This window comes from Zootoca vivipara, chromosome Z1 (assembly GCF_965207765.1).
Source record: "Zootoca vivipara chromosome Z1, rZooViv2.hap1.1, whole genome shotgun sequence".
NCBI classification, from domain to species: Eukaryota; Metazoa; Chordata; class Lepidosauria; order Squamata; family Lacertidae; genus Zootoca; species Zootoca vivipara.
The window spans coordinates 72,475,136-72,493,610 of record NC_142583.1 but is presented as its reverse complement, the minus strand read 5'-3'; the positions used below and the strand labels follow the sequence as shown (position 1 = coordinate 72,493,610).

The 18,475-nt window shown below is 45.7% G+C and overlaps 1 protein-coding gene across 1 annotated transcript; it reads left to right on the top strand.

Annotated features, from left to right (window-relative positions):
* Positions 1-2,927: 2,927 nt before the first annotated feature.
* LOC118079493 (uncharacterized) lies at positions 2,928-15,251 on the top strand. Its single transcript, XM_060279113.2, has 6 exons — positions 2,928-3,069; positions 4,636-4,743; positions 8,448-8,534; positions 11,700-11,863; positions 14,688-14,791; positions 14,958-15,251. Exons 1-6 carry the CDS (start codon positions 2,928-2,930, stop codon positions 15,121-15,123), a joined length of 771 nt encoding a protein of 256 aa, XP_060135096.2. The 3' UTR covers positions 15,124-15,251.
* Positions 15,252-18,475: the final 3,224 nt, after the last annotated feature.

Sequence of the window (18,475 nt, the reverse complement as noted above, 5' to 3'; positions counted from 1 at the left end):
CCAATCAAGGGATACCACTCTATTTTGCCTTGGTTAGACCACACCTGGAATACTGTGTCCAGTTCTGGGTGCCACAATTTAAGGACGACATTGGCAAGCTGGACAACCAAAATGACCAAGGGTCTGGAAACCAAGCCAGTTGAGGGAGTTGGGTATGTTTAGGCTGGAAAAGAAGAGACCGAGAAGAGAAACTTACTGGTATCTACACCCACAATGGGTGAGGATCCTCTTGCCCTGCTTTGTTTGACACGGGATGCCAAGGTCTGCAGCCTCACCCCCCTCAGTGACATCACAATGCATTTTACCTTTCAGCTACAGGTGTGCTTGTGACTGTGCATGGTGGAAGAGGAGAGCAGACAGCCAATCAGCAAGCAGCTGGACTCACACAACTGCTGCTTGCACTATGTTGAGAAGATAGGAAAGTGAGAAAGGTAGGTGGAGAAAGGTGAAATAGGCCTCGCCAAAGACTCCCGAGTAAGCTTAGAAGTCATGGAATGAGAGGAGAGGTCCTCTTGTGGACCAATAATTGGTTAAGTAGCATGAAGAATAGAGGAGGAAGAAATGGCCAGCTCCCCGAATGGAGAGATGTAGAAAGTGGAACCCCCAAAGGATCAGTGTTGGGATCTATGCTTTTAAATGATCTATAGAGTAAGCAGTGAGGTGTATGAAGTATGCTGACGACAGCAAATTGTTCCGGACCATTAAAACAAAAAGAAATTGTGAAGTGCTCTAAACGGACCTCTCCCAATCGAGTGAATGGGTGGTAAAATGGCAAATGTAATTCAGTGAAAACAAGTTGATATGCACTAGGGCCGGGGCCAGCAACCTTTTTCAGCTGTAGGCCGGTCCACCGTCCCTCAGATAGGGTTGCCAGACTCAATAGAGGACAGGACTTCTGTGCCTTTAATTGCCCTGCTCTCTTTTGAGTCTGGAAACCTTAAAGAGAAACCAGCAGACCCTTTGCTTGGAAATTAAACAAAGGGTATTCTGCTGGTTTCTCTTTAAGGTTTCCAGACTCAAAAGAGAGCAGGGCAATTAAAGGACTCCTACCCTCAGACCATGTGGTGGGCCGGACTATATATATATATATATGGATGAAAGAATTCCTATGCCCCACAAATAACTCAGAGATACATTTTAAATAAAAGGACACATTCTACTCATGTAAAAACATGCTGATTCCTGGACCGTCCGTGGGCTGCATTGAGAAGGCAATTGGGCCGCATCCGGCTGTTTGGCCATGGTGAGAACAGGATGCTGAAATGGAGGGGCCATTGGCCTGATCCAGCAGGCTCTTGTTGCATTTTTAGGCCCCCATTGCTGCAGCAGGGTATACGATTTACATAGGTAATCCTATTGACAGAGCTTAAATTATTTGCTTCTTGCTCTTCCCAGAACGAACAGTTTTATCTTTTTTATTGATATTTTCTTAGAAGAATTTCATTTATTAAAAGGTGGTGAAAAGAAGAAGAAGAAAAGCATCAATGAAAATAAAATAAAAATAAAAATACTCAGCTATATTTCCATACATTAGCATACAAATGTATATAGTCTTACTATCCTAATACAAATTTCTTTATCAAGAACTGAATATATTATGTATGGTCATTCCAAATATCATATTTCTCCAAAGAAAGTCTGCGTCCATAAGCAATCCATTCTTAACATTGCAAATATTGTCATGTCATCAAGCCATTGATTAAGGGGAATTATATCTCTATTCTTCATTAGTATCAGTCTCTTAGCCACTATTAGGGCACGTAAAATCTATTTTCCCTGTCCCACGGTAGCTTTCCATACAATAGGCATATCGTTCAAACGAATATTCCCTTCTGAAAATCTTAAACAGTTGCTTAGTCCAGCACTTTCCCCCAAAACTTAGTAAGTATGGGGCTAATGAACCGTTTTATCTGAGAACTTACAAAATGTTTAAAAGCAACTGCTCTTTTTGAGCTTTGAAGATGGTTCTGAGTCTCCTCCTAAGACCTGCTCCCTCTGAATCTCCCTCTTTGTGTGGGAATGTTCAGGGTGGCAGGAGAGGATATATTGTTTATTAATATCCTTCCTAACAAGTTCCTTTATGTAGCATAGTTACATTCCCTTTTTTATACACAGCAGATAGCTGGTTGCAGGCTCATGTAAGCCTCTCACTATTATACAATCCAACCTGTCTCAGATTGAATTGTACATTCCTGGTAAGTTCCCTTGAATCCCTCTTAAAAGAATAAAGATGCAACAATCTTATTTAAAGTCAATAAAAGAAGTTTACTCACATCAGTTCACAGTTGGATTCCTGAAGGCAGACTTAGTTACAAATATGTACATGTGGATCTACCCCCATATGGGGGAATAATCCCAGTGCTAGCAGAGTAGTCCTAGCTAGAAGCTGGTCAAATGAAGAAGGAAGTCAAAAAGAGGGAGGTGTGCTGCGGCATGACTTGTCCTTTTGTTAACTGGACAGGTAAGGTCACACCCACCTTTAGTCACAAGCAAAGGAAGGATGCCACAGCCAGGAGGAACAGGAAGTTTTGACTGGCTGGACCAAACATTCCCTCGCATGTCTTCTCTAGCATTACAAGGAATGTTGTACTTGACTGCCTCTCATAGATCACATCCCACACTTTGCACCCAAAGAGACCTGTCCCGACCCCCAGAATCAGATGCTCCCTCAGCTATGCATAACAGCTGCAACTGGCTGCGGCTTCCTACTGCTTGTTGGGTCTTTGGTACCGTGACAAAATTCCCGAATGGGCAAAAGTTAGAGCAGCTGTGCCGCCTTGCCCCCTGCAACGTGCGTGCCCTGGGATGTAGAACTTTCCGGGTGCCTGAGCCCCCTTGGCCCTGCATAGATGGCGCCTATGCGTTAGAGGCGGCTTGATGGTGACTTTGACTCTTAATCTATTCTCTTTCTGCTTGTCTCTCTAGCCATGGCCCCAAAGAAACCTGCAGCAGCAGCACCAGAAAAGCCACCGGAGCCAGCAAAACCACCTCCCGGGAAGCTCAAATGGACATTCTATTCAACCTTTGGAACCATCTGCATCATCAGCTTCTTCACTATGCTCATTCTCTGTAAGTCCAGCTCGAGCTGCTGTTGCACAACCTCTGTTGAAGCAGCTGCCCTGCCTGCTTCCTCTTGCCACACGCTAGAGTTGCCGCAGGAGGATGAAACAAACCAGCCTGTGTTTGGCACGCACAAAAAACATGGACCAGTTTACCTGAGGCATTGCTTCACTCTGTACGTGCCGACCCCAGTTTACTTCCATCTTCAGAACGCACACTTTTCCAAATGCCACACGGTGTCCCTTTCGCATTTGTAAGAAGCCACTCGTTTAGCATTGTGGTGGCACCTGAACTTGGGAACTCCTCGCCTATTAATATTAGGCAGGTACCACCTTCTTTGAGACACCTTGCGAAAACACAGTGGCGTAGTGTGGGGTGGAGAGAGGTGCAGAATTCTGAGGGGGCGCAACCTGGCTCCCTCACCGAGGTTGTGTGGCTGCTGCCTTCTGCAGCCATGGGGAGGTGAGCTGCACCCAGGCCAGGTCTTCGGGGCTGTGACGGTGCCTCCTTCTCCTCGTGGCTGGTGAATGCACACCTGTCCCTGGGTGGAACTTCCACCGGCCAGAGTCCAGACTTTCCCCAGCTTGTGCCAGTCTTTCCCTAGGGCCTCCATCTCAGCATGTGTCCTTGGGGAGGCGAGCACCCCGCAGTGGGAGCATACTGGTGAGGGAACTGTGTGTATATTGCTTTTGATTGTTGCTTTATTGAGATTGCTTCATTATTATTTTTTATAAGCCACCCTGAGAATTTTGTCATGGGGAAGCATACAGACATCCTATATAATAAAGTCCAAGTGTCTCTGCGTCCAGTCCCTGTGTCCCTGGGTTTGCACAACTGCGCATGTGCCCCACGGACACAGGGACTGGATGCACACGCGCACACTCCTCCCCCTCTGCCTACCGTTTCCCTGCGGCCGCCAACTGCCGCTCCCGGCTGGACAGCGCCTCACTTGCGCTAAAGTGCGAGGAGGAGGAGGCTGCTTTCTTTCCCTTCCCCCCTCTATGCTCCTCCCACTATTCGCTATTGGCTGGTTCTAAACGGGGTTTACCGCAGGGGTGGGAGGGAGACGGGGAGCAGCAGATCCCCAAGGCAAACACGCGCAGTGTGACGGACCGCAGCTGCCGGCTCCACAAATGGGCGCACTCCATAAGCAGCGGTGCCACTCCTACACGGGCCCCCGGCCGCGCTTCCACGCGACTCGGGCGTGCGGGCGCTGCTTCCCTTCCGCCGGCAGCACACGTGGGAAGGGAGGAGCAGCCTTGGCATTTGGGCTCCCAAGGCGGAGCTTCTGCACTGACGGGGAAGGGAGGGAGCCAATGCGTCGCAAAGAGGGGGAGGCTTTGGGTGGCGTGTGATGCGGGGATCGTGAGCACCAGAATCGGGGCAGCGGGGAAACCCCTAGCCTCCGGATCAGGCCCCAAATATGCCTCTACGAATGTCCCCGAGGTTGCTAGAGCAACAGGTCTGCTCCAGCACCCGTTATTTTAACGGGCTTCAAAATACTAATCATTAATAAGTAAGTAGATATTAGGCAGCTGCAAATCTAAGCACCCTCCCTTGTTTCAACAACTTTAGATATCCGGTTGATCATGGATTCTGAAAACCCGCTTCTAACACCAATGAAAAAACTGAGAGCCAATATGGCAGATGGGCTCAGGAATCCAAAGATTTCTCACACGTCTCGTAAGTGGAACAGAAAGACTGGTTCATTTCTCATTGGTTTAAAAATAGCTATCCATTTTTTAAATCTCAGAAGAAAAGAAAAGAAAATGGAAGAATCTTCTGAAGGTGGAGGGGATGTAATCTTAAAGGCACAATCCTCCACATTGTGCTGAGACTGTCCACTGCTTAAAGATTTCTGGATCCAAATTTTTTCATTGTCATCCTTAAGGGGCAACATCTTGTACCCGATCCCATGTTAGCCCTGCTGTCAAAAGAAAACAATATCAAGCCCATCAAGCCCATCATCCAAGTCATTGATAAAGATGTTGAATAAGACTGGGCCCAAGACAGAACCCTGTGGCACCCCACTAGTCACTACTCTCCAGGATGAGGAGGAGCCATTGATGAGCACCCTTTGGGTTCGGTCAGTCAGCCAGTTACAAATCCACTGAATGGTAGCATTGTCTAGCCCGCATTTTACCAGCTTCTTTACAAGAATATCATGGGGCACCTTGTCAAAGGCCTTGCTGAAATCAAGATAGGCTACATCCACAGCGTTCCCTTCATCTACCAGGCTTGTAATTCTGTCAAAAAATGAGATCAGATTAGTCTGGCATGACCTATTTTTAAGAAACCCATGCTGAATTTTAGTGATCACAGAGTTTCTTTCTAGGTGCTCACAGACCGTTTGCTTAATGATCAGCTCTAGAATCTTTCCTGGTATTGATGTCAGGCTGACTGGGCGGTAATTGTTTGGGTCCTCTCTTTCCCCCTTTTTGAAAATAGGGACAACATTTGCCCTCCTTCAGTCTGCTGGGACTTCGCCTGTTCTCCAGGAATTTTCAAAGATTATTGCCAGTGGTTCTGAAATCACCTCTGCCAGTTCTTTTAATACTCTTGGATGTAGTTCATCTGGTCCTGGAGACTTGAATACATCTAAACTAGCCAAGTGTTCTTGTACTACCTCCTTACTTTTTCTGGGCTCTGTTTCCCCTGCTGAATCATCTGCTCCATATTCTTCAGGTCGGGCATTGTTTTCTTTTTTGGAGAAGACTGAGGCAAAGAAGGTATTGAGGAGTTCTGCCCTTTCTCTGTCCCCTGTTCGCATTTCACCATCTTCTCCTCTAAGTGACCCCACTGTTTCCTTGTTCTTCCTTTTGCTACAGACATACCCATAAAAGCCCTTTTTGTTGCTTTTAACCTCTCTAGCAAGCCTGAGTTCATTCTGTGCTTTAGCTTTTCTGACTTTGTCTCTACACGTGCTGGCTATTTGTTTGAATTCCTCTCTGGTGATTTCCCCCTTTTTCCATGTTTTGTACATATCCCTTTTAAATCTTAACTCAGTTAAAAGTTCTTTAGATAGCCAGTCTTAGTATGCTTGATTGCTCCTTTCCGCTGAATAATAAACTTCAGAAGAGCATGATCACTCCCACCTAATGATCCTGCAACTTCTACCCCACTAACCCGGTCATCACTATTGGTTAGGACCAGATCTAAAATGGCTGATCCTCTTGTTGCTTCTCCCACTTTCTGGACAATGAAATTTGACAATGAACATTGCGCAGGAATTGCAGGTGACTACAGTTGTTCCCTCCCCCTCCATCTTGAAAAGCTTGAAGTCAGGGGGGAAAGAAGAAGAGGCCTAGGTCTCCCCCAATAAATGTTTGAGACTTGTTGTTGTTTAGTCGTTTAATCGTGTCCGACTCTTCGTGACCCCATGGACCAGAGCACGCCAGGCACTCCTGTCTTCCACTGCCTCCTGCAGTTTGGTCAAACTCATGTTCGTAGCTTCGAGAACACTGTCCAACCATCTCGTCCTCTGTCGGCCCCTTCTCCTAGTGCCCTCAATCTTTCCCAACATCAGGGTCTTTTCCAGGAAGTCTTCTCATGAGGTGGCCAAAGTATTGGAGCCTCAGCTTCACGATCTGTCCTTCCAGTGAGCACTCAGGGCTGATTTCCTTCAGAATGGATAGGTTTGATCTTCTTGCAGTCCATGGGACTCTCAAGAGTCTCCTCCAGCACCATAATTCAAAAGCATCCATTCTTCGGTGATCAGCCTTCTTCATGGTCCAGCTCTCACTTCCATACATCACTACTGGGAAACCCATAGCTTTAACTATACGGACCTTTGTCGGCAAGGTGATGTATCTGCTTTTTAAGATGCTGTCTAGGTTTGTCATTGCTTTTCTCCCAAGAAGCAGGCGTCTTTTCATTTCGTGACTGCTGTCACCATCTGCAGTGATCAAGGAGCCCAAGAAAAGTAAAATCTCTCACTGCCTCCATTTCTTCCCCTTCTATTTGCCAGGAGGTGATGGGACCAGTGGCCATGATCTTAGTTTTTTTGATGTTGAGCTTCAGACCATATTTTGCGCTCTCCTCTTTCACCCTCATTAAAAGGTTCTTTAATTCCTCCTCACTTTCTGCCATCAAGGTTGTGTCATCTGCATATCTGAGGTTGTTGATATTTCTTCCGGCAATCTTATTTCCGGCTTGGGATTCATCTAGTCCAGCCTTTCGCATGATGAATTCTGCATATAAGTTAAATAAGCAGGGAGACTAGCTCCCCTAAATCTAAAAGATGGGTCAAACTGCCGCTGGACTCCAGGCAAATGTGTGAAATATAACAGTTATGGGATGCTGAACTCACCATCAGAGGTTGATAAAAGGAATAACATAGAAAGATGGGTTTGGCTCCCTATGGTCTCAATTTATATCGTTTATAACAATAATACAGTACTCTCCCTCCCATCTCAGTCACAGAAGCCACTTGGAGAAATTATCAGCACTTGAAATTGAAGTGGACAATGTGGGTGTGAGTTTAATCAGTAATATAAAAGATTTCCCATGGTGAGATGTGGGCCAAGGCTTAACACCTGCATTCATCCTGGAAGGCAGCACTTTATGCTTGGTAATTGTTTAAAGATTTTTTTTTTTTAAATTCCATAAAGTTTGTAATTTAAAGAAGAAAAGAACAACTTGCTTGCTCCCCTTAGCTAATATTCATTCTGGCTTCTATGATAATTTTCTTGCTGTTTTCTTGCTGTTGTAGACATTGCTTTCAGCACTTAATGGTTCAGGTAGGTAGCCATGTTGGTCTGATGCAGTTGAAATAAATATTTTTTTTAAAAAAAATTGTCCAGTAGCAACTTAGGTAAAGGTAAAGGAACCCCTGACCATCAGGTCCAGTCGTGACCGACTCTGGGGTTGCGGCGCTCATCTCACGTTCTTGGCCAAGGGAGCCGGCGTACAGCTTCCAGGTCATGTGGCCAGCATGACAAAGCCGCTTCTGGCGAACCAGAGCAGCGCACGGAAACACCGTTTACCTTTCTGCTGTAGCGGTACCTATTTATCTACTTGCACTTTGACATGCTTTCGAACTGCTAGGTTGGCAGGAGCTGGGGCCGAGCAACGGGAGCTCACCCCGTTGCGGGGATTTGAACCACCAACCTTCTGATCGGCAAGCCCTAAGCTCAGCGGTTTAACCCACAGTGCCACCCACATCCCCTGTAGCAACTTTTATGAGGAGGGGGGAGTGTTGTGCATTGTTGTTGTTTTTCCAGGAAAAAAATTATGGTGTTTTGTTTTATACCTGACTTGTTGACTCCCTTGGGCCCCCTACATTGTGAGATAGCAAGACAGGATCTTTAAATACACTAGCAAATGCATCTGTGTATATAGGTTGGTGATAGCAAATCCTAAACTCCTAACTCTAAGAATGTTTTTAGCCATAGCTTTAGCTGAAGAAGTGGCAAAGTTGCCAGCAAAAATAGAACAATCGGAAAAGACCTTCCAAGCACGGAAAGGAAAGTACAGTAAGTATCTAAATGTCTAAATACGAATGAATTGAAAAAGAAAACTTTTATTAAGAAACCAGAGGCCTTACTTTTGGGGATTATGGGACTGTTGTTGTTGTTGTTGCTTAGTCGTTTAGTCGTGTCCGACTCTTCGTGACCCCATGGACCAGAGCGCACCAGGCACTCCTGTCTTCCATTGCCTCCCACAGTTTGGTCAGACTCACGTTGGTAGCTTTGTGTTACCTAAATAATATAAAAATGTATTTATGTATGCAACCACGGCTGCTTGGATGATATTTGCCCAAAGAAGGAAAGAAGAAAATGTTCTGACTAAAGAGGAATGGCAACAGAAACTACTGGACTATGCAGAGATGAAGAAACTTACTGGAAGAATAAGAAACCAAGAATAAGAATGAGAAACCAAGATGATACTTGGGGTGTTGCAGCCAGTGAGGTTAGAATATGACAAGATGAGTTTGTTGAACGGGTCACTTAAGTGTCCTTATCAGCATCCCAAAACAATGGGCTTTGCTGCCAGAGCTACAACTAAGTGATAGTGCCCCCCCAATTAATGGGTGGGTTTCCTCCTCCCCAACTGTCAGGTGGAGAGAACAACAGGAGCGTAGTGTGTGTGGCTGAAAAGAAAGCAGACTAGAAGCTAGAGAAGCTTCTGCAAGAGATTTTGCACTAGAGCAATAGAATTGTAGAGCTGGAAGGGAACCATCAGGGTTGTCTAGTCCAACCCCCTGCAATGTAGGAATCTTTTGCCCAATGTGGGGCTTGAACCCACAACCCTGAGAGTAAGAGTCTCACGCTGTAGAGGCTGAGCCGTGTTAGTACTAATGCTGCAAGCCCCCCAGCCTCGTGCTCAGGTTGTATATATGTGTAAATAAAACTATATGTCACAAAGACAGAGCAGTCTCCGCTAACCTTCATCCCAGGAGATCCAAACTCTGGGTAACTTCTCCTACTCTTTCACCCTTAAATGGTACCTTACTCCCATCCACCCCGTACTGCCAGTTTGTTTCATTCTTCCTTCCTGGTCCTTTCACTTTCACTTTGTCCTCCGGTAACAGCTTCCTTCTCTTAGCTCATTTCTCTCTATCCCGTTTACTACTACAGTGGTACCTTGGTTTACGAACAGTCTGGTTTGCATACGTTTGGGATTACAAACACGTCAAACCCGGAAGTACGTGTCCCGGTTTGCAAACTCTTTTTAGATTACAACCCATTTTTTTGGGATTACGGACAATTTTTTTTTTGAGGCCCCATTGGCGAAAGCGCGCCTTGGGTTACAACCTGTTTTGGTTTACAAATGGACCTCCGGAACGGATTATGGTTGTAAACCAAGGTACCACTGTATTAATACCAGCAGCTCCTACTTTCAGCTCACTTGCTAATTTCCTTCAACACCTCCTCTGGCCTTTCCCCCTCCGATGAGGTAGACCTAATAATAATAATAATAATAATAATAATAATAATAATAAAAAAATATTATTATTTATACCCCACCCATCTGGCTGGGTTTCCCCAGCCACTCTGGGCAGCTTCCAACAGAAAAATAAAATACAGTAATCTACTGTATTAAACATTAAAAGCCTCCCTAAATAGGGCTGCCTTCAGATGTCTTCTAAAAATGTGGTAGCTGTTATTCTCTTTGACATCTGATAGGAGGGTGTACCACAGGGTACTACAGGGTACTACTGCCACTACTGAGAAGACCCTCCACCTGGTTCCCTGCAACTTGGCTTCTTGCAATGAGGGAACCGCCAGAAGGCCCTCGGTGCTGGACCTCAGTGTCCAGGCAGAACGATGGGGGTGGAGATGCTCCTTCAGGTATACCGGGCCGAGGCCATTTAGGGCTTTAAAGGTCAGCACCAACACTTTTAACTGTGCTCGGAAACGTACTGGGAGCCAATGTAGATCTTTCAAGACCGGTGTTATGTGTCTTCGGAGGCCGCTCCCAGTCACCAGTCTAGCTGCCGCATTCTGGATTAATTGTAGTTTCCGGGTCACCTTCAAAGGTAGCCCCACGTAGAGCGCATTGCAGTAGTCCAAGCAGGAGATAACTAGAGCATGCACCACTCTGGCTAGACAGTCTGCAGGCAGGGAGGGTCTCAGCCCTTCTTTCCATCCTTGAACATCTCTGTCTCCCAGCCACCTTCGCAGGGAGTATAGGGAGCTGTTGGTGCTGGCTTGGTCCAGACAATGGGTGGAGCAGGTGAGTGAGGAGGCACTGGGCAGACTGTGGTAGTGAGGTCCACCTAAGAGTGGTCCAGGTTCTACTGGTGGGCCCACAGTTTGAGAAGCCTTTTCCTAAGAGCACCAGGCAGAAATCCTTCACCAGTCTCAGCATCCTTCCTGGCCTACAGAACCTCTTCCAATGCAGAGGGTTCCATTATCCACCCTAACCTCAACCCTAAACAGCCCTGAAGTGCTTATCAAAATCTACTCACTTGATCCTTTGCAATGGAAACACTATTGATATAATGTTTATTCTCATTGGGCTTCTTTCCTTCCTCCAAGAAGCTCAGAACAGCGTGCATTAGATTCTCCATTTCATCCCTACAACAAATCCCCTATGAAGTATACAGAAAGGAATATGAGAATAACCTCAGATAACCCAGAATGCCTAAGGCCTGAGCAGGGATGTAAACCCCTTGCTCAAATATTTTTTATTAGTTTTTAAACCCAAACAAAAATACAATAACCATGAAACACTTATCCAGTAGCATATCTCATTGTGTCTGTGTTATCCATGGACTGAGAGGAGATACGATAGCCACCTTCAAATATTTGAAGGGCTGTCACATGGAAGAGGGAGCATGCTTGCTTTCCCCTGCTCTGGAGGGTAGGACTCGAACCCAGGGCTTCAAGTTACAAGAAAGGAGATTCTGACTAAACATTAGGAAGAACTTTCTGACAGTAAGAGCTGTTGGAAAGTGGAACAGTCTCCCTTGGGAGGTGGTGGACTCTTCTTCCTTGGGTGTTTTAAAGCATAGGTTAGAGGGCCATCTGTCATGGATTCCTGCCTTGCAGGGGGTTGGACTAGATGACCCTTGGTGTTACTTCCAACTCTACAATTCTATGAGTCTATGAATGAATAAACCAAGATTTCAAGAGCCCTTCCAGCATATACTCAATTCAAAGCTGGCTATTTCACAGCCTTTCTTTTCCTCACAGAAGACCTCTTCAAGAAAGGTAAACCGAAGACTGCTGGTGGCTGGGATTTTTTTGGGAAGAGTTTCTACTACATTTCTAACGAGGAAAAGACCTGGCATGATGCTGAGAGCTTCTGCCTGACCAGAGACTCCCATTTGGCCTCCATCCTAAGTGACGAAGAACAGGTCTTATATGTTTCTTTCCCCCCCCTCCCCACCCCCTGATATTTGGGATTCAAAGTGCTCCCTCCGGTCTGGTGCCTGTATTGTTCTGTCCACCCTTGTTCTTCTTACTTCCACATGCAAATATTTCAAGACCCACACAGTGCTTTACTTATGATGCTTGAATGCTAAATGTTTAGGGGTACTCTCCTTTCCCTACTCATATTGAAACACTGCCCCTCAATGAGGCCAAACCTAGATTCAGAAAATGATTAGGGGTATGTGTCCCCCTCAGAAAAAAACTACTGCACGAAGCTATTAAAAAAGGAAATGTATCTATAGAAATACAATATACCACACACACCCCAGAAGCCCAGAAACAAAACAGAACACCCCCAGAGGTTAAAAAAACAGAGGCCCAGACTCAGTGGTGTCCTGTGACTGGTTGGCACCTTGGGTGGGCAGGCACAGGGGCGTATGAAGTGGGGGCAGTGGGGGCAGTGGGGGCGGTCTGCCCCATGTGTCATCCCTGGGGGGTGACAACCCCCCCGGGCAAATCGCCGCAGCAATGATTGCATCCCCCCAGCAGATCGCCCACCCCCGTGGGTGGATTGCCCTGCCCCCGGGTGCATGGCATGTGCGCCGCTCTGGGTGCCTGAGCGGCCGCTGGGCACATACGCACCCCAGGGTGGTATGCGCATCCAGGAGGCATAGCTGAGGTGTGCCCCTGCCTGCCCACGGCCCGTGGTGGATGCAACAAGCATGCTGCCCTGCCAGGCCCGTGCCGCTTTGCGATGCTGTAGGGCTGTGTGAGGAGGATGGAACATGCAGGCACCCAGAACAGGAAAGTCAAAGTATTTTCTTTTCTTTTCTTTTTTCTAAAAAATAATTTTTATTAAATTTTCCAATTACAAACCAATCATATCATATCAATTATTCCAAATTATACAAATACATGTCAATTAAACCAAATATTATGCCAAATCATAATTTTTTTGACTTCCCATGCTTCAAAATCTGGGGATTCTAGATAACGATACTTGCTGCCATTCTAGTCCGATTTCCAAATTCTTATCCTTATACTCCATTATAGTCCCGATCTTTCCCAACAGTTCTTTCTTATCGTTGTCTTCCTCTTGTCACAGCTTCTGAGATAAATATCAAGCGGGATTTAACACAAAGTCACTCTTCCTGTGTGGATTTTCTGTCCAGCCCGTCCTCCCCATAAATCCTCTTTTACAAACTGGGATGTTTTCCCGGCCGCTCCAACAATCAAAACACAAGCAGACGCCACCTTAGAGATCTCATTTGTCGTGTCCCGGCTTCTGCTCTATAATTCTACTGATTGCAGAAATGCAGCTTTTTCAGGCGAGGTTCGGCCAAATACAAATATTAGCATTCTTCTTGTGACAGATTTATGTATTTCACATCTGGCAACCAAGGAGCCCATTTGGTTACGGAGAGTACAGGAGTAGATGAATCTTAAAAGGCTAAAATGTGCATACTCGATTTTGACCAGACTCAGCCTCCCAGAGCAAAACATACAGCAGGAGGCTTAGTTTGGTCCGAATCGTTTTTACACTTCCAGAGTTAACACTAAATACATTCCCTATACAGTGGTACCTCGAGTTACAAATGCCTCAGGTTACAAACGCTTCAGGTTACAAACTCCGCTCACCTGGAAGAGTTACCTCGAGTTGAGAACTTTGCCCCGGGATGAGAACGGAAATCATGTGCCGCTGCAGCAGCAGCAAGAGGCCCCTTTAGCGAAAGCACACCTCTGGTTAAGAACAGTTTCAGGTTCAGAACAGTTTCAGGTTCAGGAATGAATTAAGTTCGTAACAAGAGGTACCACTGTATAGCCATAGCTGCCAAGTTTTCCCTTTTCTCGCGAGGAAGCCTATTCAGCATAAGGGAATTTCCCTTTAAAAAAGGGATAACTTGGCAGCTATGCTTGAGAGTTGAATAGCTCCAGGCCCTCCAACATTTCTCCCATGAAAACAGGGAAAGGTGGGACATTGTGGGATCAAATCAGAAACCAGGATAGCTTCTCTAAATCAGGGACGTCCCTGGAACATAGGGACACTTGGAGGGTCTGTAGCCACTAGAGGGCTGTGAAAATTTGTGTCCTGGGCTTTTAAGACTCATCTACCCATATACATACTATGTAAAACCAAAGGGGTATATTGGTTGCCAGATGTGATTGTTAGAATTAATGCAGTATTCTGTGCAGTGGCTTTCAAATTGTGTCCTCGAAAACCTTGGAGTTCCATGGCAACTTAGGAGAGGACTCTCAGTTGGCAGATGAAAAATAGGCATTTGTGGAAATCACTTGTCCACCACTACTGAAATTTCTTGCAGTGAGTCACCACAAGAAAATGTCAGGCAAATTCTCCAGCATGTCCCCACTTAACGTAGGGTGAAATTGAACAGGTTTCTGGCAAGAGAGCTTGAGATGACTCCTGAAGTGTGTTATTTATGCAATTCAGATCGCTTTGCCAATATGCACAATACTGTATTGGCCCGAATATAAGCCTCATGCAAATATAACTCGCACCTTTAAAATTCATGGTGGCGGTGGGGGGAGAGACAATACCCAAATATCAGTCGTTCCCTTAAAATTCTGCAGGCACTCACACCCGTTCCATTTTACCCTGTCTGTTTCAGCAGCAATATCGTAAAAGCCAGTTCTAGTAAGGTCGCGAATTTAAGCCGCACTTTAACTTTTCACGTTCGGAATTTGGGGGAGGGGGAGAAGTGTGACTTGTATTCGGGCCAATACGGTACTTATGCTTCAGTAGCTGAGTTTGGCCATTGTATCATGTGAGGTTGTTGCTTCCTCCTGCAGAACTACATCACTTCTCAGCTCAGTGATCCTACCTGGATTGGCCTTACAGATGAAAACGAGGAAGGCAACTGGAAATGGACAGATGGATCCAGGACTAAAGCACAGTGAGTCTTCAAAAGTTTGCTCAAGTTCTAAAGTGGTACAGCCCATTCTACCCCATAGGACCCCCCCCCCCAGCACCCCTTCTCCTCCTCATTCTTCTGCTTTGGTAGACCTAGCTTCTCTCTGTCTCTTGAGTCCAATGGAAGACTTTCCTCCTTTTGCCCCCAGGTATTGGTCTCTTGGCAACCCCAGCTACTCAGAAAATGATGGAGCAATGGAGAAAGACTGCACATCCATCGTGCCTTCATCTGGTGGATATAACTGGAATGATGACTACTGCCACAAACTACATAAATGGGTGTGTAAGGAGAACATAGACATTGAAGAACCATAAAGTTGGAAAAAACTGGGCCAATACCTTACTGAAGGCAGAATGGTTTTCATTCATTGTTCAACTCCAGGAGAAGTCTGCTTAGCCACAGAAAGAACAGAAACATCAAATTCCATCCAAGCCTTGTTCTTTGTGCTCCCTGAAACAAAGAGAGTTTGAGAGGTTGTTTGCTATCATCAATTCGTTAGAGGGATTTGTGTCCCAGGTGATGGGTGTCTAGGATGGGTTGCCATTTTCCTTCAGGGCAGAGTTGATAACGGCTGCTGTCTTATCAAGGCAGATCCTTGGGGATGGGAGAAGCTGCAGAGCTCTTAAAGGAAGGAAACTCGTGTCCTGGATTAAAGATGGCAGCTCTGTTGTGGTTGGCAAACAGGCCTTTTCATTTCTTTCATCGCACCTGCCAGTTATCTCTTCCAAGAGAGGGGAGGGCATGGAATAACCAAATCACAGCCTTCTGACAACTGCAGGGTAGCCTGTGCCCAGAACCAAATTCACCTCCTGCCACTGTTCCTGAAGAGGCATCAACGGGTTTAGAAAGGAAAGTGCATGGTGGAGAGTCTGTTCTGATTGTGACTTTCCTAATGCATGCATTAAAAGGAAGAAAGAAAAAAGATTTAAGACACTAAAAAAGTGCCCCAGTTAATAAAACAGCAGATAGCAGGCTTGTCTTAAGAATGGTGTTCCATTTTTTTTTTTAAAAAAAACACATTGCGTGTAGGTTGGCACGCCTATTTTAAGATAGGCTTGCTGTGACACACATGTGTAACAAATAGTGGAAATCAGACCTTTTTTCTGGGGGTGCTCAAGGGTTCGCAGCACCAGCAAACCCCCCCCCCCCACAATTAAAAGTGTGGCCCTTACTGTTACAACTTCCCCCATTTTCTTTTTAAACTAAATGTTATTAGAGTTTATAAAGAGAAATACAAAACTTAATCTCAAATATCTTTTTGTCCGACATTAATCTAAGAAAGATAAAAACATGACAAAAAAGGAAAAAAGGGAGAGGAGGAAAAAGAGATTGAAAAGAGTTTTTTAAGAGGCAATAGGAAAAATACAGTTCAGAGATTAAAGAACTTCCAATTCTTCATCTATCTGCTATAAATAATAAATAAATAAATAAATAAATAAATAAATAAATAAATAAATAATAACAAAACCACTTTCTATAAACATTATCTTCAATACCCAGATCCAAATGTCATTATTTCACATTCTTTTTCACATTCTTTTTCACAAAAATAGTCTGTGGGAGGTTTCCAATATTTAGTCAATGTTAACAACGACCTTTTTCTGTCAATATTGTCATCTCGGCTAAATCTGTTAATTTTAACAACCATTCATCCATTGTTGGCAATGAGGAAGCTTTCTATCTTTGTGCATATAATCGTCTCCCTCAAAGGAATGCTCTGGTAGAAATATTATTCTCGCCCCAATATGTAAATATTGGAAAATCGAATTGTCTGATTAATCTACAAAATATTTGCCATGAGATACAGACAGGTAAGTGGAGAGTACGGCCATAAGAATGGAAGAGAACACAAGGTGTGGCACACATGACCTAAAAGATATACAGAAACTGTTACCAGAAAATAAGGGTGTGCTTTTCGATGGCCCAACACTCCCCAGGTTCGCTACCAGTCGGAGATTAATGAGCTGAGGCAGAAATCCAGTGGAAGAGAGGCTGATTTTTATTATCTGTTGCAACAGAGTTCCCCCCCCCGCCCCCTTTGGCAGGAGGTGAAGAAGAACCCAGAGCCAAGAAAAAAACACTCTTTAAAAAAGTTTGCCTTTCCCCATGGAGAAGGACGTCCCCTTTTGCAAACGTCAGAAATGTGTCACACATAAGGTGGGGTTACAGTGGCTCAGGCAGGTGAGAAGGTGTGATATTCCTGAGGATTTGCAGGACAAGGCGTCGGACTTCCCGTACCCCAACCCATATACACAAGAGACCAGTCAGACTGGGTTTTGGGTAAAAACAGGCCACAACCTTATTGAATCAAGATGAAAGAGGTTTGGCTTGGGCATGGGGCGATCGAAATACTTCCGGTCCGCCTGCCGGAAGTGACGCGTGGTCAATCCAGGTGGGGGTTCCTAAGGCTAATAGGGTGACCCCCGCAGGGACCACTGTCTGGGGGAATGGCTTCAGCCCTGGCACGCAGACATGGCCACTCCTCCTGGATCCCTTTCACGGGAAACCCCAGCGTTTGGAGGGGCCGGAGGGGACTACAACCTCCCCTCCTCCATCCAAAACAAGAGATTGCCCCAATGCTCAACCAGTTGTGACAAATTGCTATGAGGTACGTCAGTGCCAGTTAGCCTGTTGGGCAAATTCCAACTCGACCTGGGTGGGTTGGATGGGGAGAAAACCCAGCGCAGGAACAAACAGGCCGTGCCCAAGGTATGGGCTGCTCTAATGGGCAGGGGCGGAGCCAAGGGAAGCCCACTGCTGGCTCCCTTGGCTCCGCCCTGGCTCCGCCCACATCCCAGCCTGCATCCCCATTCACCAATGCAGAGTGCAGGTTAAGATCCACTTCCTGATAGGCGGCGGGCGCATATGCCCACTCCACCTATCAGGAAGGGCACTGTCATTTGAATTCCACCGCTGGGCCCCCAGTGAAGCCTCTTCTGTCCAGCAACGCCGCCTCACCAAGAGAGGTGAGTGGACTTAGCAAGTTTCACGTGGTTTCAGACAGTTTTACACAAAGCATTTGAATTTGATGAAGACAATCAGGATGCCCACATGAGCAAACAATGGCAGATTCAGGAACTTCCCCTGATGGCTACCTGCCTACATGGTCTCAGGCTAAGGCAGGCATAGGCAACCTTGGCTCCCCAGATGTTTTGGAACTACAACTCCCATGATCCCTGACCACTGGCCCTGTTAGCTAGGGATCATGGGAGTTGTAGTTCCAAAACATCTGGAGAGCCAAGGTTGCCTATGCCTGGGCTAAGGGAACCATGGAGGATTTCCCACAATGCAAAGAGGCATGCATACATTGTTCCATGGGGAAACTCGGGTCTTCCTTGTTTTAACAGCCTAGAGTGAAAGTATCTGGCATAAGTATACAGTACAGTGGTACCTTGGTTCTCAAACTTAATCCGTTCCAGAAGTCCGTTCCAAAACCAAAGCATTCCAAAACCTAGGCGCACTTTCCCATTGAAAGTAATGCAAAACGGATTAATCCGTTCCAGACTTTTAAAAACACCTCCTAAAACAGCAATTTAACATGAATTTTACTATCTAACGAGACCATTGATCTATAAAATGAAAGCAATGTTCAATGTACTGTACTATAAAAATAAATAAAACAGTATTGTAGATGATAAAAATTAAAAAATTTCTTACCTGCACTGA

Coding starts and splice junctions, on each gene's coding strand:
- LOC118079493 (XM_060279113.2), top strand. CDS start 2,928: ATGGCCCCAAAGAAACCTGCAGCAGCAGCACCAGAAAAGCCACCGGAG. Junction 11,864..14,687: donor TCCTAAGTGACGAAGAACAG/GTCTTATATGTT, acceptor TTCCTCCTGCAG/AACTACATCACTTCTCAGCT. Junction 14,792..14,957: donor GGATCCAGGACTAAAGCACA/GTGAGTCTTCAA, acceptor TTTTGCCCCCAG/GTATTGGTCTCTTGGCAACC.